The sequence below is a fragment of the Coccomyxa subellipsoidea genome, assembly GCF_000258705.1.
Source record: "Coccomyxa subellipsoidea C-169, whole genome shotgun sequence".
Lineage (NCBI taxonomy): Eukaryota > Viridiplantae > Chlorophyta > Trebouxiophyceae > Coccomyxaceae > Coccomyxa > Coccomyxa subellipsoidea.
This window is the reverse complement of record NW_005178032.1, coordinates 157,760-181,487: the sequence shown is the minus strand read 5'-3', so window position 1 is coordinate 181,487 and position 23,728 is coordinate 157,760. Positions and strand designations below refer to the sequence as shown.

The following is a 23,728-nucleotide window of genomic DNA, read 5'->3' as shown; positions in this document are numbered from 1 at the left end:
GCTGCTGTTTGATCCGTATGGAAAACCATGACCGCCCTGTTGGAAAAGTGCATTGTTTGCTAGAGACCTGAGAGAAACATGTGTCCTGCAGGGGCCATGTTGTCCAGGACAAAGTCTCTTGCAAGGAGGCAGCTCTATCAACATTTGTTGATCTCGCGGTCACTGTGGAGAACAGAACACTGAGAAGTGTGTGGGATATCCGCGCAGGCGATGTCCGTCTCAGATAGGCAGCCACAGCAGCCGAGCGCGCAGCCCTTTGTGCGCCGGTTAGCCGAGCGCCCTCCTGACCCCACCGCAGCAGCCTCATCTGGCAGTGCCTCCCCGCCCCGGCCATTTACCCCCGGATTCGCCTCTGCCGGCAGCTCAGAGGGATCACCCTCTGATGACAGGTCGGCCGCCGTGGAAGCGGCGGCCGGCCACGCCGCCGTCCCGGGGCCGGCAGCCGCCGCCGACCACGCTGCGGCTGCGCCAGCTCAGCGCCACGTCAGCATGACATCAGCGCCGACATCAGCGCAGCGCGAGAACGCAGGCGGCGCGGTTGCGCCGAGCCCGAAGGCGCTGACGCCGTCACCACCTCAGCGACAGCTCAGCGCCGCATCAGCGCCGATGTCTTCGCCGCTGGTGGACGTCAGCAACCTCCCCACGCTGCCATCGCCGTGCTCCCAGCAGGTTTACTTTCAGATATCACACTGCTTTTTTATTGCTGCGTATCAGAGAGTATATAGCAGCTGATGGGGGGCAGTGTTCATATCGAGCACGGTGCCCTCAATTGATGGGATCTTGCTCGGATCTGACGAGTCTATCAAGGTAGGATATGTGGCAGACTTCTCCTGCAGCTTGCCTGCAGACACACCTTCTCTCTGGCAGGAAGATCGGGAGGCAGAAACGGTATTAATGAAGAGCAGTGCGCAGTGCTTTCCTTCTCACCTTTGCTTGCTTTCCTTTCCCAGCAGGGCACCGCCTCACCACTGCAGCAGTTTGCGACTCCGGCCGCCCTCGCGCATTCAACGCTGTTCCCTGTGGCTTCACCGGCGCTGACACCGCCCACTGCCTTCCGCAAGCCGCGACCGCACTTCGCCACCGCCGACGACGCTCGGGTGTTTCTTGAGGTGATTAGCCTTTGCACGTGCCACTTGTGTTCCTCAAGCTTGAAACAGGCTGATATTTGGCTTCTTGTTCTTGTTTCTTGACAGATGGGAATGCGTGACTCGATGCTGTGACTGACCGAATTGATGAAAGTAAGAGCACGGGCAAGATTCGACACCCCGCTTGGGTCCTCCTGTTAATTGATGTTGTAGGCATGCGGTTGATTTAGCCTTGGGAGTGTCGTACAGTGAGTGCCTTCTGATAGTGCAGTGAATGGCAGGGGGGCAGTGATGATCCAGGCTGGCTCTCTTGCAGGAATTGGTGGAAGGTTTGCAATCCCCGGATCCGGCTGTTTCCTTGGCAGCGCTCCCTGGCTTGGTGGCCGCCATACCCACATTCGTCTGGCAGCAGCAGATGCCACAGGCATGTCTTGCTGTCCCTCCTTCCTTTCAATGCAAAGACAAAAGCTGGGAGCACACTGCACCCATGAACATGTGCCAGAAATCCTCACAAAAAATCAGGAGGTTACCACAGAGCTCTGACTGCTGGACACCTCAGCGCCTGGCACTAAGGAAGACAAGAGATGTGCTGCTTTGAGAGGCCGCCGTTAGGGTTGCTTTTCACGATTGCAATGAGTCAAATTTGTCATTCTGCTGGCAGTGATGTCTTGTGAGGTTCTCTGTTGTTGTTGCACTTGACATTTATTAGCAACAAAATCCTAGATTTAGGGTGCAACATCACTGACACAAATCCTCTCTGCAGGTGCTGAAGGCTGTGGGAGAGGCAGCAAGGTTTGGAGAGTTGGAGGCCAGGAAGCATGCGCTGACAGCGGTGCATGCGTTTGCATGCGAGGCAGCGCCTGTTCTGGCGGCGCACTTCGCTGACGTGGCGCCCCTGCTGCTGGACTGCGCCTGTGACACGTCTCGCGAGGCGTGCCCTTTTTCCCCATCTGTGGAAAATCTGTGCTGTTAATCAAATGGGACTTATTGCGACCCAGGGATGAACAGTCAATCATTCTGGAACCCCCATTGAAGAAGGTGCTACTTCACAGCATTTGCTGCTCTCTGCAAAGTTAGGCTATCCAGTGTATTCATGGATCACCTCCGCCAGGTATCATCACTACGTCAAACACCTTGTTTTCATAAGACTCAATGCCAGACCAGTGCTGTATCCAGCAAAATATGCAATTCAACACAAAGAAAGCATTTATTAACCAAGAAGGCGCTGTTCACGTTAGGGGGATTTGGATTCCCTTGGACTGGCATTGCATTGGTGGAGGAAGGGCCATGACCGCACAGAATGGTGTTAAGACACTCTCTCTAGCACTCTTTTTGCTGGACGTACAGTATTGCTTATTCTAAAACCCGCAATAAATAATTATTTTGGCCATAAATGACCCTATTTCCCAAAATATAAACCTTATGATAGTTCTGAGACCAGATTCAGAAAGCTCTCGACAGGTCCAATCCAATAGAGCCTGACCCTGGTATCTTTGAACTCAGCATGACCCCTAAGAGTTGCTCTGAAAAGTGTTCCGCGCCGCCGGGTGTGCGGGTTTTAGAATGAGCACTACAGTACCTGGAAAATCTGATGAAATGAAGGCACTGACAGTGAGACAATGTATGCACAGGTGCGGTTGCTGGCTCAGCAGGCGATGGATGCATGCATGACCTCACTGCCGGTGCGCGGCTGCTGCCTGGAACCATTGTTGCAGCGCTGCGGCCAGGAGGCCGAATCGCTCGAGGGCGAGGCGGCCGCGCTGCAGGTCTGACGCTCGTCATCTATTCCTTACGACCCTGCCAGCACTTTTGCCCTCTTGTTAACATAGAGTGATTTGGTGCCTGCAACTCGCTGCAGGTCTGCTTGTGCTGTGCTCGTTGCTGAGAGCGACTGCTCCTGCATTTGGCTTCTAAACACAAGTTGAACCAAACAAATTTATGTAGCATTGTTTCGTAAAATAAGCCATATCTGAGAGATATATACCTGTTTATTGCCTGAGGTCTCTAAGTCGGGGTCTGTGGGTCAGGGGAGGTGCAGAGCTCAATCACATGCATGATATATGATTTCGAAGTTGAAGACTATTTGTTTATTCCCATAGTGGTGAGCGCAGGCTTTGTTCCGGGGCATGAGCCAGCTTGTGAGGCGGTTGGGCCCCGGGGAGGCCGATGCGCTGTTAGGAACGCCCCTGCTGCCCTGCCTCGTGCGAGCCTTCGGGCACGCCTCAGCAGACGTGCGCAAGGCGGTGAGTCATCCCCCTGTTGTGATTGCTTCCGGATGCGTGTATTCCCCAGCTTCTGCCTCGTCTCCTGACCATCATATGCGCAATCAATATCATCAACTGCTGCAAACAAGAAACTTACATGCACACGCAGTGTCACCATTGATTTATTTTTGGAATGTATTCCACTGCTGAACCAGCCTCCACCCACTGGCCTATCACTATGGTCAATTGCTGCAAAGAGCCCTGCTTGCAAATGTTGTCCGGTGTCTCAGTGACTATACTACAGAAGAATGAGTGAAAGCTTAGGGGTTGGGTAAATTTGTGCAGGTGGTGTTCTGCTTGGTGGAGCTGAGGCTGGCGGTAGATGAGTCCAAGCTGGCGCCTGTGCTGGCAGAACTGAGCACCACCCAGCAGAAACTGCTGGCCATCTATGTGGAGCGAACTCAGCAGCAGCAGCAGCAGGCGCAGCAGCAATTGCTTTATTAAACCCAGCAGTCGGAGCATATGTTATATATTGACAAAATTTCCCCTTCGTAGCAAGACCCCGGGTTACCTAAGAGGGCCACTTAGCTTACTGCTATCCCCTTGTACTGGAACAGCGCTGGTTCGATTTCAGCAGTGGCCATTTCCTTTTTCTTCTCTTTCTTTTTCAGAATCTATCTCGTGGCATTTCCATGCACTCCTGAATCCGACAGTCGCGCTGCACGGAGCCATTGCAGAGCTCCGTGCAAGTCGAATGGGCTCTGGAGAAATTTTGCTGACATCTACATATTATGGATGGGTGCTGATGTCCTGCTGAAGTCTCTACTCCAGTAGTCCACACCACGATGAGCAATGGTTTGGGAGTACCACTGCATGTAAACAGGATACGTATCACAAACTGACATGAGTACTTTTGCAAAATCTACACGTGCATGAGTGCGGCAGAATTCACCGTGCCGATGGTTTCTGCTTATATTTGCCAGCGGCAAATCCATGAAGAGTTTGAGTACATGACAATTTCACCTGCAGCTGCAGCTTGTCTGCAGACGCACCTTGCCCCCGGCAGGAATATCCTGTCAGGGGCAAATGCTAGCACGCGCCACATATCACGCCGAACCTCTTTACAAGCATCATGCAAAATTCAGTGAGCCCAGGAGCACTACACCAAAAGTCAAGGTCTGTACCCAAATGGAGGTATTGATACACACGTGCTGCAGATCCTGGTACAACCAACACTGTGCCAAAAACTGAAAGCCACGATGGGCCCAAGACAGCTACATATATGCTGTACAGTGCGATATGATACTTTGGCAAAACCTGAGTGAGTGCTTTTGTTTCTCCCTTATTCTTAGGAAAGATCTGACATTCAACAAAAGAGAAGCACCTCTTCACGGTACCGGTAGCAATTCTGTCTGACCCCAACTGGCCCCTGGGAGCAGGCTAATTCACCCATTGCTCCCCTACAGAACTCAGTCTCTGCAGCAAAGCCACCGCATGTAATCCATAAGCATGCGGCTCCAAACAAGCTCAGAACATGCGCGAAACTTCGACCAGATAAGATGGTGGGATGCTGTGGCAGAAGGCAGTCTCAGCAGTCCCTTGCAGCAGTGCATGCACCAGAACCTGCAAGCCTGCCAGAGACGAAGCCGATAAAGCTCAGGAGAAATCCTGCTGTCCAGTGCGGCACGTATCTCAAGGATGCTGACACGCAGTGCGCATGTTGAAATGGGGCATTGGGGCATTGGGATGTGATCAGCAGCTCATGGGAACTGTTTCAGCGCCAATCTGTATATTTGAACTCGCCACAGGTTTAGGCCTTGTTGGGCAGCTCCTCCTTGAAAGGGACTCCCAGCTCCAGCAGAGTGGAGAACGCCTTGGCAAAGTCCTGCGTCCAGTCAGCAATGTGTGTCATTACAACATTTGAACACCTTTGTTGTGTCAAGCAGGAGGCAAGCACAAGAGCGCGAGAAGCAGCGCAGACACTGAAAAGCGGGACTGCCAAGTGATATGAAAGGGCTGTGAGGCACAGTAGAGCAAACGGAGTAAAGATCCCACACTATCAAATTGAGAATGAGAGTTGCAGGTGATCACAGCAACACGTGCCAATAATCCCCTGGCATCATGTAATATGATGCTCAGGGCAGAAGAAGCTTTCAGTCAATCAAGTCATGTAGTCAGCGACACTGAAGGTGTCTTCATAGCAGGCACGGAAAGGGAAAGTGCACACCTGGAAGAACTTTTCGTCGTCCTTGGCGTACAGTTCGACATAGGGCTTGAACTTCTTGTCCCAGACAAGTGCCATGTCAGTGGGCAGCATCATGAGCGCCTTGCTCGTCTTGTCCTCATACTGCAGCGGCCCGTTCCACTTCTTCTTGTTCCTGCACGTATATCACCGGCAATCTCACCATCGGTCGTATTTGCGTCGAGCATGCCTTGATGCATGCATTGCAGTGCACTGTCAGCAAGTTCATGGAAATATGCGAAATTGAATCATGAAGTCAAGGATTGGACAGGAAACATCTCCACACGGACACATGTCAAGGAGTCTTGGCGAGCCATAATGGAACCCCGCAATAGCCAACACAGGTATTGCCAGATCCGCTGATAGCCATTTTAGTCTATCCAAAACACCCAATGCGCACTTTGCACAGACAGCATGCATAGCAACAGGAACAGGTAACCCCACCGAGAGGTCATGTGAATACTGGGACCAGATAATTGAAAAATGAAAAGGGAGGGAGCATGCCGGCGCACCATTTCTCGTCGAGCAGCAGCTTGAAGTACTCGTTGGAGAAGGTGATGGGCGAGTTGGTCCAGGGGCCCTCAAAGCCGCTGCGGTCGCGGTGGCAGCGCCCCAACGCATGCGCGCCGCTCAGCGCAACTATCTCCTGTTTTGGAGGCACCAAGAATGCCAATTTAGGTATTTTAATGCCCCAGCCTACTTGAGGTATGGCAGGGGGCCTGGCATGCATGCATGCATGCCGACTGGGTCACACACGACATCGTCCTGTGTTCAAGCAGGTTCAGCAGGGGCCTGCTTTGCATCATGGCACAGAAATAAAACCACGACAAGCAGTCTATCATGTGACAATATCATGTCACATTTCCAGGGAGGGCTCTGGGGGGCCTCGGCATGCATAAAGCTCATGCATACGTGCCCTTTGGTCACATATGAAATTTCCTCTCCTATTAGCCAGGGCCAGCAGGGTCCTGGAATGCTTACATGTGTTCCTCTAGTAGCCTCCCATGGCTGCATGGTATGTTCATTGCACCACTGCATGATAGCACAGTGCATGCAGGAATGGTGGAGCCGAGCCTCTCCTTCCTGGCACCAAGATAGTGTAATGGGCGAGGGGTGCAGAGTGCATACCTGGTCGTTGAAGCCCATCCGGTAGAAGATGTCTCGTATGTGCTGAGCGCCCTTAGATGCGTCCGGCAGGCGACCGTCCGGGGGGCAGTTCTTGCCGTCTGCACACCAGCCCACTCTCTCACTAGTGCTATCAAAATTACTAATGTTACACGCTTTCCCTGCCAGAGGCAAGGTGAGTCTGCAGACAAGCTGCATGTGAAGGGTAACAAAATTTTACCCTTGACGGACTCGCCAGATCCAAGCAAGACCCTTTTGACCGTGGGCACGGTGCTCAGTATTTGGACCGCCTCCCGCCAGCCGGAGCCAGTGTTATCACAGGTCGGCAAACCCAAAGATGAATGGCCAAAAAGCATACACACAGAAACTCTCACGTGTGTTGCTTGCAGATGATGGCATTGTATGCAGTTGATGTAAGTGTCACTGACAGGACTGTGTGACTGTTATTCTGTCTGCAGCACCCATCTCTCAGATCCCTGGCTGGCGTGCAGCCTGCATCTGCACTGCAGCATGCGCAGAGGGCTTCACTGGCACCCACACAGCTTCATGACAAGGGAATGCTGCAGCATCAGATATGCAGATTTAAAGATGCATGTCACTCTTTTGGTCAGAGCAAGATGTCTCAGCATGGGAGGGTAGGGGCAAGGCACCTGGCTGGTCGGTGCGGCCTGGCCTCCATGGGATTTCGGGGCCTGAGGAGCACAATACATCCTTCAGAGATACAGCCCACATTCTTCAAATCTGTGATACCATCAGCATGCACGCATGCATCTTGCATGCATCATTTACGGCAGCATATCCGCTTTTGAGGCAGCCCTTCCTCTTGTCTCTGGCGCTCACTCTGCCTCGCTGTCCGCATTCCTCTTCAAATTACTGCAGATTTATATCTTCTCGAGGCCAACATTTGAGAGGGCGCTTCTCACTGGTGCTAGAAGTCTAGAGCAGGTGATGGAAGAACACGCATGTGCGCCCGCACTGCCTTGCTGTCTGCATCCCTCTCACAAAATCAACTTCAAGTCCAGATGCTGGGATAACATTATGAAGAAGGATGCATGTGTGTGCGCACCTCCCATCTCCTCGATGGCGACAGCGCCTGCCAGGGTCCACAGGTCAGAGTAGGAGATCCAGGGGAACTGCTCCTTCAGAGGGTCCAGCAGCTTGCGCGCAACGTCCAGTCCTTTGTTGGCACCGATGCCGCTCTCGGGCGGGAACCTGCATGGACATGTAGGACCAGAAGTCTTAGCACATGGCAGAACAAAATCTCAGGCACATATGCAGCAGAAAAACGGCATGTCCCATCTGCTTGTTGAGGGCTGCTGCAGTTTTAATGCATGCAAAAGCGCAAAGGTGATGCAGACCTACCGCATTGTGGCCCCATTGCTGCCTCCAGTGTTGGAAGCTGCAGTGCAGGGAAAGTTGGTCAGATATAGTTAGAAGCATATTTAGGAGGGCATCAGGTTACCAACCACGAGTCACAGGAGACAAAGAGGCAGAGGCACACCTTTGTCATAGCTCCCAGAGCAGTGCCATGCCAGGCGGACCAGGATAGGCCCGAAAGAGCCTGACATTGCACATCAGGTGTCACTCAGGGCTTGATATTCCTTGCAGCCAATGCAATCTTTGTTCATCTGAAAATGGAGGTGAAGATACAAGAAGTAACTCGCCGTCATCGTACTCCTCTGCCTTGTCAGACGCCATTAGATCCGAGATCGCCTTGCGGACCTTGTCATAATCGGGAACAGTTGGCTGTGTTGAAGGCAGCAGACACAAAGATCAGTCCCTTGGTCAAGCGTCAAGCCATTGCTGGCACCAGTTCCAGAAACGATACCACAATTATATACAATCGTGATTTGCGTCTCGAAGACGAAGATCTTTGGCAAAGTGAATTCAAGGCAGGGCAGGTGAGAAGGAAGGGTTTCCAAGATGGAAGATGAGGTCCTCTGGGCAAACCCACCGCTGAGGACGGCGCCTTGCCAGTCACGCCACCAACAAAATCATTCTCCTTGGCGTAATACCAGCCTCCAAGGCCTGCTGCACCGAACAGCAAAGCCTGCACAGGCACAACCAACACGAATCCCCATAGGTACTAGCCAGCAGGGCATCTTGGCTATTTTTGGCGTAATAACAAAAAATTTCAACGCTACTCACCCACTTTCCTCCTCCACTTATCCACCCTCCGCTCTTTGTAGCAGCTGCCTCAGCAGAAAACTGACGTACCGGAGCCTGAGCGATGCTCTGAATGCGGGACACCTGTGAAGCCAGGGTCCGCCTGGACAGCAGCCGTAGCGACGCGAACATCGCAGCTATATTTCAGTACAATGGCCAGATGTATTGCAAAGCGATCTGGAGCTTTGGCGCTCTGGATTCGCAGGGCAGATCGTAAGGGTGCCAATTTGCGAACTCCCTTGCCACATCAGATAACCTTGCTGGGGCTGAACAAACGGAGGGATTTTACTTGGATCAATGTTATTTTTTGTCTTCATGTACACTGGTGAGCTTTGTTGCCTCAATCAATGATAAGTGACAATGCTATCAAGTGTTCTGGGTGCTCCTGGGCGGAAGGGGCATTGCGTCAATGCTGAAGAAAGCATCGGGAGCCTTCCTTGGACAGTCATTGCGTCTGTTGGCTGCATCACCTAATCAAAAGCTTTCAACTACTGTACGCAGCTGTGTTTGCACTTCTGAAAAATCCAGCAAAGGGCTTCAGGTCGGGTAAGGGCATATCCTTAACAACTTCGTATTTCAATGACTCTATTGAAGCCACGTTAATGGGTGAGTATGTTCTACAGGGACGTTCTCGAGTGTCGGCGGACATTTTCACAGGATGATATCCGATCGTTTGTGACCACTACAGGCGACTCTAATCCCATCCACACAGACTGCAAAGCAGCCAAGGCATCAAGTAGACCTCTTGCCCACTTCCATCACGATGCATTATTGTTCTTGCTTGCAAATCCGCGGATCAGACACCATACTGCATGTATTAAGGTGCAGTGCTGTCCTGTGCAGACTTTCAGGGGCCTGTGCTACCTGGTGTGCTCTGCGCCTCATTGTTCCCAGCCCTGATCGGATCCACTTTCCCTGGAGCCATCTACCTTTCCCAGACCCTGAAATTCCGCAAGCCAGCTCTGGTACGATGCCCCCATTGCGCCCCTGCATGTTCCTCCCTTGCAATGTGCATGTGTGTCCAGTCCCACTGAGCTGGCGTTTGGCAACAAGAGATCGGAAGAGTTGGGCACGCATGGCAATGTGTAGTGGCAAACGTTGTCATCTTGCGGAGGGTTCCTTAAAGCTTGTGTGGGTTTGTGATATAGGCTGGGGAGTCTGTGATAGCGCGCATAACAGTGGACAGCGTGTCAGACTCGAGGGTAGCATTCAAGACAGAGTGTTTGAGCGATTCTGGGACGGTGCTTGTTGACGGCGTGGCAGTGGCCCTGATCAGCACGAAGCAGTAATGGACTGCCTTTCCTGAGCTCGTCACAAAGCTATAGACGCAATCCAATTAGACATCTTTCAGGCATGGAATATCCAAGAACAAGATAAACCAGCCAGATAGCTACCTCAAAGACTTGAGTGTCAAGATTGCTCTGTTGTGCGGGTGTACTCCATATGGCGGTTCCTTGGACTGGGTTACAGCACTTGCTGGACCCTGATTCCGTGGTTACAAGGGAAGACCTAGCCAAGTTAGTCTTCCGTATCAAGCTGGATATCCATACTGTGATCTTGGATCTTACGCTGGGGCGCAAGGTGGCAGGTGCTATTTACACTGGCGATTGGAAGCCTGCAACCCAGGCTGCTGACACTCCTCCTATGGCCAAGGTGGTTGGGCAATTGCTGGCACGAGCAGTAAATGGGATGCTGGTTGAGGATGGCTGGGAACAGCAGCTGGATAGCCCAGATCTGGCCTTGAAGCAAGAAGTAGAATGCGGTACACGATTGCAGCCCAGGATACTGCCTGTAAAGGTAGAGGCGGGAAGAAGGTTGATACACTTTGAAGGGTACCCATTCATTGTGATGGGCACCTACATACACGATACTGTCAGGAGAGTAATAGGCGCAGAGAGGAAAAGACTCCTGTCTTGGCAAAAGACTGGAAGAATATATCCACTGGTGCACAGAGAACGAGGGCTGATGCGTATTGGGGTGCATCGGCTGGTGTGCTGGCTGGCACATGGGGACCCCCCTGCGCCTGATTTAGGGTGTGTGCACAGCTGTGGTGACATGCGGTGCGTGCGGCCGGCCTGCCTGAGATGGGGGACGCCGGAGGAGAGCGCTGCAGCCTCAAGCGCGGGCCGTAAGAGGCGGAGATGAGCTCTTGCTTATGTGAAAAGCAAACTGCCCTCGATCACAGCAGGCAGCGTTCTTAGCGGGCGCATGCCCAGAGTACTTGTTGTCTCTGTTCGATGTCTAGATCAGGATATGGCGGACATCCATGATGACGCACTCAGAGTCTGAGCTCACAGGACGGTGCCTTGTAAGGCTGGGCCTGTCTCTCAAAGATTCCAATGTGAGATCAGCGGAAGTGCATGCAGACATAGATCAGTGCAGCTTCTTAGCATGCATGATACCAACCATACCATCAAAGCGGCACCGGCCTGCAGTGCGCAGTCACGTGCACGGTGCGCACCGCGGCGCCGGCGAGTGACAGGCCGCATGCACACATGAGGATTACTGGGCGTGGGGCGTATCTGAGCCTCAGGCACATTGATCCTGCAGCAGTGTTTGAGCCACCCCAAATTTGCATCTTCTCTCCCGATCCCACAGATTCTCTGCAGGATCCTGTACGGCAGGAACGCCGTTGGAGGCGCGCGCTCGCACGAGGAAATATCTGAATGCCAGCCACTGGTAGCGGATCAGCATTTGTGCCAACAAAATTCTGCCCTGGTGCATGCTAATAATAACAAAATAGACAAGATGATGCACAAACATGTCCCACGAAGATATACGCAAGGACACGGGTCTCAGACAGGCCGGTGTGTCGTAATGCCCAGTCCCTTGGGACTGTTTGGCAGCAAATGCAAGGGAGCCAGGTCAGCTGACAGGCTCCTTCAAAGAGATCAGCAGGCGAATTCTCGTGTCAGTTGTTCCGCAACAGCAACAGCACCGTCGAAGGAAGCAGCACCTGCTGTGTCCCCGGACAGTGTATCTTCCAGCAGCAAGCCTCGCGTGCTCGTAGCAGGTGCTGGAATTGGTGGCCTCGTCCTGGCTGTAGGACTGCTCAACAAGGGCTTCGAGGTGCAGATGTTCGAGCGCGATCTGACAGCTATCAGGGGCGAAGGCAAGTATCGTGGCCCGATCCAGGTGAGCCCGCTCTTTCTTCACTTTCCTAGCTGTTGAGACCTTGTCAAGAGGAAAGATCTTTCTTTTCCAGAGATATACAGAGTGTTCTTCACCAGAATGTCACTTGAATGCTCTCAGTGCTGCAGCTTCAGTGCCCAGAAACACCTGCACTTGTCACACTTTGTCACAAGCAAATCGGCACAGGTCCTTCTAGCCAATGCCATGTTGTGCTTTGCAGATCCAAAGCAACGCTCTGGCAGCGCTGGAAGCCTTGGACCCTCAGGTAGCAGAGGAAGTCCTGGCAGCAGGCTGCATCACTGGCGACCGCATCAATGGTCTCTGTGATGGTGAGACTGGGAAATGGTACGTGATAGTGTCCTCTCTCTAAAATGTTTGCACATGAACAGTGCTGTCCACAAGACAGCTAGCTTTCTGGGCAGACACCCTCACTTGCCCAGCTTGTCCTGCAGAAACTCAAAAGATAACTTTGCAAAGCGGTGACCCAGCACAACTCTTGTGGTTGCTGCATACAGTCAGTAGTTTTGAAGGACTTTTTTGAAGCCTTCATAATTGAACATTCCTGGTATTGCTCCTGTGCAGGTATGTCAAGTTTGACACCTTCCATCCTGCGGTGAACAAGGGCCTGCCGGTGACGCGCGTGGTCAGCCGAGTGGAGCTGCAGCAGATTCTGGCGCGCGCGACTGAACGCATTGCTGGCGCTGACATCATCCAGAACGACTGCCACGTCGTGGACTACGAGGAGCATGTGCGCGCACTCTTCCTGCCTGCTTGCTAGGAACCAATGTGCTTCTGCAAATAGGCTGCAGGCACATATCGTGAGAGAGAACTGCAGACACCCAAGGCATAGGCAAAGCCAGACATAGGATAAAGGGGTCTGCCATGCAAGTGCACATTTGGTAATTTAAGGGGCACTCCCACATACTGTTCTTGTTGGTCATGCATGTCTACACAGCTTGTTGCACAGGGCGGTGCTGGGGAGGCACTGCTGAATTGTGCTGCTGTGCTCATACAAGCACACATGGCAAATTCTAATGCGGCCAGTGAGTTGGGAATTCGTGTTCCTGCCATGCATAGTCTCATTTGTCTTTGACTCACTGGGATGTACCTGGTCTGACGAGGCAGCGCTGTGTGGTGCAGGTGAACTCATCCGGTCAGAAGAAGGTGACGGCGATACTGGAGGATGGGCGCAGGTTTGAGGGGGACATTCTCATAGGAGCAGACGGCATCTGGTCCAAGGTGGGCTTTCTCTCTGCCGCGCTCCTGCTACTAAATGCGCTGCATGCGCTAGCATGAGCAAATTCAATCCTCGTGTCTCTGAGCATTTAATATGCCACTCCAAAAGCAAGAATGGCCACGTTTTGAGCCAGCAAATTGAGCAAAGCAGTGAAGACACAGGGGGCATATTTGCAGAGATGTAAAGTTTGTGGGCAAGCAAGGCAATCCTGCCTCGTTCTTGCCACAAATCACAAGGGTGTGTTAGATGTTTGGCATATTGCCTGAAGCCTGGACAGACTGGGAGGCCTTCCACTGGTGCCCCCAGCAGAGCATGCTTGCAGCAAATACTTGGATGAGGTTCATTCCTGCAGTCCAACTTTCTACTGCCCAAGTGTCCTTGAATAAGAAGCACGTCACCACGTGGGAAAATTTCGACCCTGCATTGTGTGCATGCATGCAGGTTCGCCGCAAGCTGGTGGGCAAGACGGAGCCAAGCTACAGCAAGTACACGTGCTACACGGGCATCGCAGACTTCACTCCGCCGGACATCGACACCGTGGGATACCGCGTGTTCCTGGGCAATGGGAAATACTTCGTGTCCTCCGACGTCGGCGGCGGCAAGATGCAGTGGTGCGGCTGCTCTGCTGTGCTGTGTGATACTGTGCTTTGATTGTGATGCTCTGTGCTGGCTTGCATGAGCAAGCACCCTATCAAGACCCGGCAGGTGCCTCTCCCTGGCGCCTAAACCAAATTGCTAGGCATCAGCTGGCGGTGGCATGATGTTCCTCATGCAACAGCCCGCTTCAATTTTGCATATTGTGTGCTCAATGTCACAATCTAAGGCCTGCATCAGCTTCAAGACAGCGCCATTCCTTTGCTGTGATTAGCCTTGTTTGCATGGGGAAACACCCTGTGAAAACCTGTCTGATGCCCATATTTTCGGTTGCCTTGACAAAATCACCAGGCATTTGCTCCTGTGCTTTTGGTTTGACTTGCATGAGCAAGCACCCTGTCAAGACCTGATAAGTGCCCGTAAGTTTTTGCCTTAAATGCCTGAACATCACGCATGCATATTTTTTATTCAAAAGGCACAATCTGAAGCCTGCGTTCAAGCCTATGAGGCGCCATCCCTTTGCTGTGCAAGACGTACGCTCTGAGTTGATCAGATCTGCATCACCAGGGGCATTTCACTCGCAAGTGCAGCTAAAAACCTTTGGCAGCTCGCTGAGTCACCTGCGAGTACGCAGTCACCGTTACTAACCTGTGACTCACCTTCAGGTATGGATTCCACAAGGAGAAGGCGGGCGGCTGCGACCCGGAGAGCGGCAAGAAAGCGCGCCTGCTAGATATCTTCGGCCACTGGACTGACATGGTCACAGACCTCATCCGCGCGACGCCCGAGGATGACGTCATTCGGCGAGACATCTACGACCGGCCGCCCATCTTCAAGTGGACCGAGGTGCGTGCCGCATGGGGACTCTCTTGCATGGTTGCGGTGTTCACAATCATTGATGCAATAGTTGTGTTGCAAGATGGCTCAGTTGTGCACCAGGTAGACGTCAGTGTTGACGTGGGTTGGTGATCTGAGACCCTGTTTTGAGATGACAAGCAATTTGGTCACCCCATGCGTCTGAACATGAAGGCAACCTGCCTCAGCACGGACCGCTGGCAGCTGCTTCACACCTACTGAGTAACTTGAGTAGAGAGAATTAGGTACCCCATTGCTGGCTGCAAGAGATGTAGATGCCATTGTGCGCTGCTGTGAGCCTGCATGTGCGCCGAGGCCATACCACACTTGAAGTCACCTGCCTTTGAGGATCAGAACTCTCAACTTGCAGAACGCTCTCATGGGGACCTGTACTTGAGTGGGCAAATTAGACAAGAGGGTGAAATGACAAGTTATCGCTGCTTGGGCAGGGCCGCGTGGCGTTGCTGGGGGACAGCGCGCATGCGATGCAGCCCAATCTGGGCCAGGGCGGCTGCATGGCAATTGAGGACGGATACCAACTTGCAGTGGATCTGTCCGAGGCCTGCGAGAAGGCTGAGAACTCCGGCCGTCCCCTTGATGTGGAGGGCGTTCTGAAGGTGCGCTTGAGTGTCCCTTGTTTTTTTTGTAGGGTTTTTTCAGCGTGCTTCTTTTTTAGCGTTCTTAGAGGCAGGGTATACACAAAACGCAATTCCACTGACGGTAGGCAGATACACCCTTGCAGTGTCATTTGTACCATACAGTGCCACTAGATCCCTAGTTTCTGTTCCCATGATAAGAGGACCATGCTTCAGGTAGCAGTCATGCTCAGTTCCACAGTGCTCAGGAGCTGCTTTAGAGGTCCCTCGTTCGCCCAACAGAGGAGCTTCATACCCTGTGCCCGCTGCCCATTCACCGAATTCTGGAAACTGTCAAGCAGACATGCAAGCAGAAATGCAGATGACATACAAATGACGGCATGTCTGTGCCAAGCAGGGCTATTTCAACAAGCGGCTGGGCCGCGCAAGCACAATCCACGGCCTGGCAGGCATGGCGGCCATCATGGCGTCCACCTACAAGGCGTACCTGGGAGAGGGCCTCGGGCCTCTGGAATTTATCAAGCAGCTCAAAATCCCCCACCCCGGCCGGGTGCGCACCCCACCCCATGGATGCACCCTTTTGCGCTCTCGTTGCACCCTTTGTGCTTATATTGCACCCTTCCTTTCACCTTGTGAGTCCGAATTCGTTGTGCCGCCTTGCAGCATCTGCACTGAAGTAGTCAACTGTGTTCACATATGCACTCTAGGTCTGCCTTCGTTGAGAATGTCAGCCTACTTTTAACAGGGCATGTTCAGACTCCTTCCTGTAGCCCTTATAAGAGCTCTGCTGACAGGGTATTGGTCACTCTTTTCTGGTGCAAGACATGGCATATTGTGGTGTGCAGGTGGGTGGCTACTTTGCGATGAACATGATGATGCCGTCGATGCTGGGGTGGGTGCTGGGAGGGAACACCTCCGCGCTGCGCGGTGCCGACCGAGCCCCCCACTGCCGCGTTAATGACAAGCCCAAGGCTTTCCACGAGCAGGTGCCGCCAAACTATTGTCGACACCTGGCATGCCTGGATGTTATTTCATGTGGAGGACGCATGAACACTTCAGTTACGCTGTCTTCAATCTCTTTTACATCTTTCATGTGGGGAAGACTTGGATGCCTGAGAAAAGATGCAGGGGCACTTTGTACAGGCAGACAATGCATTGCAAGCCTAAAATTACCAATAACTGTGTTTGATTGCGGCAGGACTTCTGGAAGTTCCTGTCGGACGACATGGCGCTGCTGCGAGCCGCGCGCGCGAAATGGACGCTCGTGCCGGCCGCCTCCGTTGCCACCGCCGCCCAGGTGAGCAACTTAGCCTTCTTGGCGGTCGCAGTTTGTCTTGCCAGTGTGCTGCTTCTGCAAGCCCCGGGTGATCAGATACCAGGAGTTCAAACATTGTGATGCAAGTGCGTCTGAGCTGGTGCAGTGGCAGCTCCTTCATATTTGTGCTCTTGATCCAAGCAGAGAATCCCTGCTCCATGTGCTGCTGCCCTGTCCCAGAACACATGCCAGACCCTTGAAATAGATAGGCTGACGTCGTGCTGTGTCTCATTTGCGGATGAATTAATGTCTGACTTGTTTTTGTGTCCATCGCGCAGGCGCACTCGGACTCGATTGATGCGGCTGAGAACGGCGAGCGGCATCAGTTCGGCCTTCGCATCGCGTACCCCGAGGCCGCCCTGGAGATCTGCACTGCTGGCGTGCTGATTGGCAGCGGCGCCGATGCCGATGTGAAGCTGGACTCGCCTGTGGTGAGTTGCAATTGCCTTTCCCACGGCATAGTCTTGAGTTGAGCACGTGTTGCAGAACTTCAAGTTGGCCTTTCCCGCCTCACCTAGCATGCTGGTAGCATCTGCCTGCAGGCATCCCATGTTGAAGCAAAAAGCGCTTGATGCTGTTTTCCTGCACCTTGAAGTCGGCTAGCTCTATTTCTAGAGGTGTGGGCTTCTCTGCCTGGCAACACACATTGGTGGATTGACATGATTGAACCAGCAATTGCTGTGCCGTCCCGTGTCTCTGTCTGGTTCTCGCATTGAGAGTCACCGGAAAATTGGTAATCCTGACGTGGCTGCAGTGAGACTGTTGCTGACGAAGAACATGCGCTGACACAGGTGGCGGAGGCGCACGCGCGGCTGCGCAACAGCGAGGCCGGGGGGTACACGGTGGAGGATCTGGCCTCCCCCTCCGGCACTTGGCTCAACGGCCGGCGGCTGCAGCCGCGGCAGCCGGCGCAGCTCTGCCCCGGTGACGAGCTCTGCTTCGGCTGCCGCGAAACCGAGGCAGTGCGCTACCGCATCAAGATGGTGCACGCCAGCGTCTGCGAGCAGCTGAGCACCGAGAATGGAAATGGGCTGACGAATGGCAAGAAGACAGACCCCGAGCCAGAGCTTGTGGCGGCTTGAATGGGTTGCCAACAGGAGTTGGGCGTTGAGCCGCAGCTTGCCGCAGCCTGATGTTGTTTGTAGTCACGCCAGCGTCTGCAAGCAGCTCAGTGCTGGCAGCGAGAGGGGAGCAGGGTTCAGCGATGCGGGCCTGCAGAATGGCGAGAAAAGAGAACCCGAGCCAGAGCTGATCGCAGCCTGAGATAGGCAAAGTCGTGGTAGCTGTGAGCCAGCTCAGTGCTACCAGTGAGGCGGACAGGCCTAAGAAGCAGTCAACAGAGCTTTAAAAATGTGCAGGGGTTCGGGCGCCCGTTGTGGAGGAGCCCAGTTGCTGTGCTGTCACTGGATGGCTGGTACAGAGCGGCAAGAGTCTGAATCACCATTACTGCTGGCTGGCTAACTCTTCCTCGGCAAGTTCTGCTCGCTTAGCAGTACTGTTGAGACGTGCCGTACATGTGTAGTAAGATCAGGGAAGCTTCTTCTTTCTGGAGCTTCTTGAATGGGAGGATTTCAGCAGCTTTGGCAGCAGTTTCGCCTGATGAGAGGACACTAATATTGGAGAAGAGGCACAGAGAACAGCAATGCAATGGAGTTTTTGGGAGACGTGCGGCTGGGAGTAGCTGCAGATTGAAATTTTATGAGATGACCCACGGAGGGTTGAGAAGATGTAGTGAGTTGCGTTGTGGGTGACTCAGTTGTCATCACTCTCGAGAGCTGTGCTATATTCTTTGTTGCAGCATTTCAACACATCAGGGGGACAAGTGTCTTTTAAGGCAAGCATTTGAGCAATCAAGCACTGGGCTTGGCATTGGCATTGGCAGGGCGTTCCCCTGTTGGGGCGCAGGCTCTTAAGGGACAGACCTGTTGCTATTCTTTATTTATGTTCACTGCGGCTTCAAGCTACAACACTTCTGCTGTGCACGTACAGAACTTGGACGATGCATTGTAATACACTAGTGTGTGCTTGTGGGGAAGACGGATGCGATTGACTGGTTCCTGCATGTTCAGCTAGCTTCCCAAGTTCAGCGCTGAAGCAGGTCAGCTAGCTCAAAAGGATTAGTGCCGATGGGTAGGTAGCAACAGCGCTCAAGCTCCTGGTAATCGTTCTAGAGTTGAAGTGGTGCACAAGTGCTCAGGATGTAGCTATCATGCGGATTTTTACTGACAGGATATATCGTGCTATATAGTGAACTTCAAATTCGAATTTGAATAATGCTCAGGTGCATGTGGGCCCCCTGTACACAAGCTACAATCACAGCTGATTTGTAAAATAAGAAGGCAACAGTACTTTTGCATGCATGACCTTTTGCATGCATGACCATGGGTGCTGTGTGGTCACCATATGGTCACCATGCATGTGCAAATTGGCACCGACCCTGTTGTCTTGGATTGACCCGTTCACCTGAAAGGACCTCATGTCAGCAAGGCAAGTAGGTACTACACGGTGTCACACTATGGCATGCACGGCTCCGGCCGGCTGCGGCATAAGCCGCCACACAATCTACTTTAGGGCAGCAAATACATGCAGAAGCACTGAGACGGCCAAGGCCTTGGGATGTTCACAAATGTGCACATTGAGACCTCCAGACTTCCGAGAGAGAGAGAGAGAGAGAGAGAGAGAGAGAGAGAGAGAGACATTACATCGTGCCAGCCAACAAGGCTGATTAGATGTTCACTGTATCAAAACCAGTGTATACTCGTCCTAATGAGAGTCTGATGAACCGAGCCACCTGTACTAGATCATCTTGCCACATGAACTGACGCATAGTAGTGATACTGGGCCTAAACAGGCTGTCATATCTAGTCTAGTCATATCGGCCTTACTGACGCACGCAGATCAAGGGGAGTATAAAGAAGGACTTCTTTATACTCCCCTTGCGCACATCGCGTCAGTAAGTGCAGGACACTCAAAAACATTATGCCGTTCATCACCAATGGCCTGAGTGTTGCACAACTGACAGATACGTTCTAAGCGAGGTACTCGATGTCAGGAAAATTTGCAAGTGACCTCAAGCTGTTTAGACTGACGTCATTGATGAGGTCGCATCCCTCAACCTTTGGAACCTCGTCTCGGAGGGTTCCGTTTCCTTCATAGTTGATCACTTCAATACATTGCTTTCTTAATCGTGACAGCACAGACTGGCCATGAAAATGGGGGAATGGATTAGAAGCCGGGAAGCTAAAAGGGCACGGCTAGATGCTGAGTTTGCTGAAAGCCTAGCAAGCCAGTTACCCAGGTGAAGATTACCGAAGGCTGATTGTTTTTGGTGCCAACTCTATATAATAAGATCCAAGCTCAGTGTCCTCCTGCTCGCTGTCGCAGTTCCATCGATGGGCTACAGGTTGTCCTCTTGCAGAATCTGAGACCCAGCCTCTCTCCCACGGCAGAGTACTTTGCAAGTAATAAGGCTTTAAACAACGCCTTGAAGCAGCAGCGCGCTTGCATAATAGACGTCGGAGCAGAGATGGCAGTACTGCTGCACCAGGCGATGCCAAGAGACCAGCACCTATTTGAGATGAGGAATAAGGGCGATGAGTACATGAGCAAGTTGGAAAAAGAGTTGCTGAGAATATTTCTCCTAGGAGATTCTCCGGAGACTCCAGAAACGCAGGTCTATTCACGGCGCACTCTTTGCCTTGATGCACTTACACATTTGACCTCTTCATGCACTCAGGGAGTCTCCCAACAGACCACGATACTACTAAAAATATGACCTTTCCATCGACACACAGGCATTTCTGACGATGGACTCCATTGCGCGAACCTGCTTGGGGGCTCTAGCAAATGCCGCAAGGCTGCGCAATGCCTTTGTGCCCCTTCTGGACGACCTTCCTATTACAGACCGCGCAGCCTCAGTGCTGGAATTGATCCACTACAATCCACAGCGCGGCACAGACACATCAGACATCCAATGGGGCTGTGAAGCTCATGAGGACCGGGGCCTCCTGACTGTCATCTACAGCCCTCTCAGCAGAGGCCTGGAGGTACTATATTCATCTGATGCAACTTACCATAATATTTATGATACAGTTTGGTGTTCATGCACCAAGCCCTGATGAAGAGAAGTAAATGCGGCTGCATGCATGCCTGCATGTGTGTGGAAATGGCCAGGTCAGCAAACCTGCTAAAGTGATTCTGATATCATTACCATCGATGACTGTTTGCAGGTGCAATCATCATGGGGGGACTGGCAGAGCTGTGTCCTACAGTCGCGGCACGTGCTCTTAATTGCAGGTACTGATTTCTGGACTCTGTTGCATGTGCAATGATGCTTGCACAAGCACCATTGACACAGCAGGTCTGGTGTGTTTTCCCCTGATTTGTCTGGTTTTGTCTGTTCTGCGGAGCCATAAGGCTGCGGACCTGTTCATGTACAATCATGAGAGATCTGAATATCACATTGACATATAGCATGCTGGCCCGGGCTGGCGGGGGGCAATATATATACTGAGCACCGCGCCCACGGTTGATTGGGTCTTGCTTGGACCTGGCGAGTCCAACAAGGGGTAGGAGTATGGCGGCCTTCAACTGCAGCTTGTCTGCAGGACGCACCTTGCCTCTTGGCAGGAAAAGCGTGTAATAATAACAATAATACAGCATGCAATCTGCATGCAGGTCACACGCTGGAACATGCCAGCAGCGGTCACTATATTGCAGCCCAGCATAGGGTGGATGGCGCTCGGGTGACGCATGGCAGAGACTCTATCGTGTACAAGCTGCGAGCACGCACAGATGCTGAAATCGACACCAAGGCAGCAATCTTGGCTGCTGGCCTGCCCTACAGACCTGCCAGGTGCCGAAAAACAACTCATCACACAGCCAATCACAGTGCAGGATACACGCTTACATCAGAGAAACAGTATGCCGACATAAAAACAGCGCAATTGTGGTAGAGCGTGAAACGGTGTTGTCAGCAATGCATGATCAGCATATCACAGTATTTACTCACTTGAGAAGCGGTGGATGAAAGAGAGGGTCCAACAGCTGCATTGACAATCTCCTATACGCACTCGATGTGCTTGCAAATACCGAGCACCGTGCCCACGGTCGATCAAGTCTTTGCTTGGATCTGGCAAGTCCAAGGGTAGGAATTCGGCAGCCTCAATGGCAGCTTGGCTCCAGCTGCACCTTGCCTCTTGGCAGGAAGGGCGTGTTAAAATATTAATATTGTTTTTTTATAATGGTGGTGGAGAAGGTGCCAAGATAGGCCAAGTTGGAAGGCTGTCATAGAAACGCTGCTGCGACGCACCTAAGCCTAACCTGGCTTGGATAGGCGTGTAATAATATTAGTAATAAAATAACATTAATATTATTTTCGATTTTTTTTTTGGCTGCAGGTATCCGCAGCCGGTGAGTGTGCGCCATTTGCTGGAGCGATACAATACAACCCACTCCTCCGTCAATGCAGCTCCTCCGCAGAGGATCAACCGTGCAGCGCCACACCAACAACGCCGGGTGAATTTCCATGTTTCTCGTACTCTTTATGGGGTTTGTGCATGAAAATGACAGGGCATATTTTCGAACACCTCAGCCGCATTGGAGAGCTGAGCATTTGGGTTCCCCTTGGATAAGTCACTCAGAGAGGCAGCGGTTGTAATGTGCTCTGCCTCTTTGTTTGGATGTTCTTGTTCACGGGGAAACTCCTGTAGTGCTCATTCAAAACCCCGCACCCCTGGCGGTGCGGGAAAAATTTTAAAGCGAGGGATCTTCCTGAGGGGTCTTTCTGAGTCCACAGTCATGTTCCATTGGATTGGGCTTGTCGAGAGCTTACCTGAATCTGGTCTCAAAATAATCATAGGGTTCATATTTTGGCAGATGGGGTCTCATTTATCCACCTTTCTTGGCCAATTATAAATATTTCTTGCGGGTTTGGAGCAACCCGCAAGAGTACCCCCCTGAGTGCTGCAGTATAATCTTACCAGGGTCCTGCACTTGACAACACACTCTAGTAAAAGTGATCGGCTGTTGTGACGTACAGTTTTGGCACTTACAGTTCTACTGATCAACAGAGCAGTCCAAGCACTCATGACTGCCTGGATTGCTGCTGTGATGCTTTTGGCACCTGTCATTTCTGTCCCTGCAGCTTGTCTGCGGACGCATGCGCACCTTGCCTCCAGCAGGAAATGTGTGTGATAATTAATATTAGTTTCTGCCTCTCAGGCTGTTTCAGGACACTTGGTTGAGCAAATTTGTGTGAACGCAGGGACCCAGACTTCGGTTCTTGCTGTATGTCATAACTTTGACAGGAACTCTCATCAGAGCAGACCTGAATGCGGGTGCTCAGGCAGCCACTGTCCTGGACCTTAAGGAGCGAGTGCAGGACAAAAGTGGAATTCCTGTGGACCAGCAGAGACTCCTATACGCAGGGATCGAATTGGAAGATGACAGGTTGTTTTCAGAGTATGACATCAGGCATGAATACAAGATCCACCTCGTGCTGAGGCTGCGCGGAGACTGAGCTAACTGGGTGACCAATTCTGCCACAGCGCAATGCTTTCAGAGCCAGCCCAGAAACGCAGGCCATGCTTTTTCTGGTGATGTATATGTTTTGTAGACCCCGTCAAGTTGGAGAGCCATGCAGGCATGTTGAGTATCCACAGCTTGCCAGCAGGCACAAAATGTACTTATAGGGCATGCTGCACTGTAGATCACTGTAGACTACTAAGGACGAATGGCAAAGTTTTGGGGATGTTTGCCCAGAACAATATCGTTAATATTATATTTACACGCCTTTCGAATTCATGAGGATCAGGTGCGTCGCAGCAGCGTTCCTATGACAGCCTTCCAGCCTTCTGTATCTTGGGCTTTCCTCCGCCAGGTGAGAGATAAACTGTGGCATGACCTAAGATCTGCCATGCTATCAACTCTGCCCTATAGGATTGAAATTGAGATTAGGTTGATTATGAAGGCAGATCGAATGCCTGTTCAGGATCCTTTTGATAGGAAGCTTCTCTGAGTTTCTTAGAAGCTTCAAGGTATCCTCTTGTGAATTGTCATGCATGCTCCAGTGACTGCACATGAAACTTCCTGTAGCTACCAATTACTGTGTATTTAGGAGGCCTGCGCCTCAACACTTGTAACACATTCATCTTAACGAATCCTGTGAGCTGACAGA

General features: G+C 52.1%; 6 protein-coding genes across 6 annotated transcripts; 5 read left to right on the top strand and 1 right to left on the bottom strand.

The window, feature by feature from the left end:
* Positions 1 to 210: 210 nt before the first annotated feature.
* COCSUDRAFT_56205 (hypothetical protein) lies at positions 211 to 3,793 on the top strand (the record flags this gene model as incomplete). Its single annotated transcript, XM_005646246.1, has 6 exons — positions 211 to 669; positions 954 to 1,109; positions 1,849 to 2,037; positions 2,717 to 2,851; positions 3,197 to 3,328; positions 3,635 to 3,793. 6 exons carry the CDS (start codon positions 211 to 213, stop codon positions 3,791 to 3,793), a joined length of 1,230 nt encoding a protein of 409 aa, XP_005646303.1.
* Positions 3,794 to 4,394: 601 nt separating this feature from the next.
* Positions 4,395 to 8,988, bottom strand: COCSUDRAFT_29785 (heme peroxidase). The gene is made up of 11 exons (XM_005646245.1): positions 8,805 to 8,988; positions 8,611 to 8,706; positions 8,321 to 8,402; positions 8,158 to 8,217; positions 8,019 to 8,055; positions 7,723 to 7,868; positions 7,307 to 7,348; positions 6,660 to 6,757; positions 6,044 to 6,177; positions 5,517 to 5,667; positions 4,395 to 5,174 (listed from the first exon to the last, which is right to left on the bottom strand). Exons 1-11 carry the CDS (start codon positions 8,952 to 8,954, stop codon positions 5,100 to 5,102), a joined length of 1,071 nt encoding a protein of 356 aa, XP_005646302.1. The 5' UTR covers positions 8,955 to 8,988; the 3' UTR covers positions 4,395 to 5,099.
* Positions 8,989 to 9,183: 195 nt separating this feature from the next.
* COCSUDRAFT_33546 (Thioesterase/thiol ester dehydrase-isomerase) lies at positions 9,184 to 11,171 on the top strand. The gene is made up of 4 exons (XM_005646244.1): positions 9,184 to 9,368; positions 9,446 to 9,558; positions 9,666 to 9,787; positions 9,971 to 11,171. The coding sequence occupies exons 1-4, from the start codon at positions 9,232 to 9,234 to the stop codon at positions 10,109 to 10,111; spliced, it is 513 nt and encodes a 170-aa protein (XP_005646301.1). The 5' UTR covers positions 9,184 to 9,231; the 3' UTR covers positions 10,112 to 11,171.
* Positions 11,172 to 11,583: 412 nt separating this feature from the next.
* Positions 11,584 to 17,633, top strand: COCSUDRAFT_42814 (FAD/NAD(P)-binding domain-containing protein; the record flags this gene model as incomplete). Its single annotated transcript, XM_005646243.1, has 13 exons — positions 11,584 to 11,629; positions 11,869 to 11,957; positions 12,175 to 12,299; positions 12,537 to 12,702; positions 13,095 to 13,193; positions 13,633 to 13,802; positions 14,451 to 14,631; positions 15,090 to 15,257; positions 15,634 to 15,786; positions 16,082 to 16,222; positions 16,435 to 16,533; positions 16,830 to 16,982; positions 17,343 to 17,633. The coding sequence occupies 13 exons, from the start codon at positions 11,584 to 11,586 to the stop codon at positions 17,631 to 17,633; spliced, it is 1,881 nt and encodes a 626-aa protein (XP_005646300.1).
* Positions 17,634 to 20,357: 2,724 nt separating this feature from the next.
* On the top strand, positions 20,358 to 23,071 carry COCSUDRAFT_42813 (ubiquitin-domain-containing protein; the record flags this gene model as incomplete). The annotated part of the gene is made up of 5 exons (XM_005646242.1): positions 20,358 to 20,597; positions 20,781 to 20,847; positions 21,229 to 21,406; positions 21,951 to 21,963; positions 22,817 to 23,071. The coding sequence occupies 5 exons, from the start codon at positions 20,358 to 20,360 to the stop codon at positions 23,069 to 23,071; spliced, it is 753 nt and encodes a 250-aa protein (XP_005646299.1).
* Positions 23,072 to 23,386: 315 nt separating this feature from the next.
* COCSUDRAFT_37112 (hypothetical protein) lies at positions 23,387 to 23,569 on the top strand (the record flags this gene model as incomplete). The annotated part of the gene is made up of 1 exon (XM_005646241.1): positions 23,387 to 23,569. The coding sequence occupies one exon, from the start codon at positions 23,387 to 23,389 to the stop codon at positions 23,567 to 23,569; it is 183 nt and encodes a 60-aa protein (XP_005646298.1).
* Between the last annotated feature and the right edge of the window lie 159 nt (positions 23,570 to 23,728).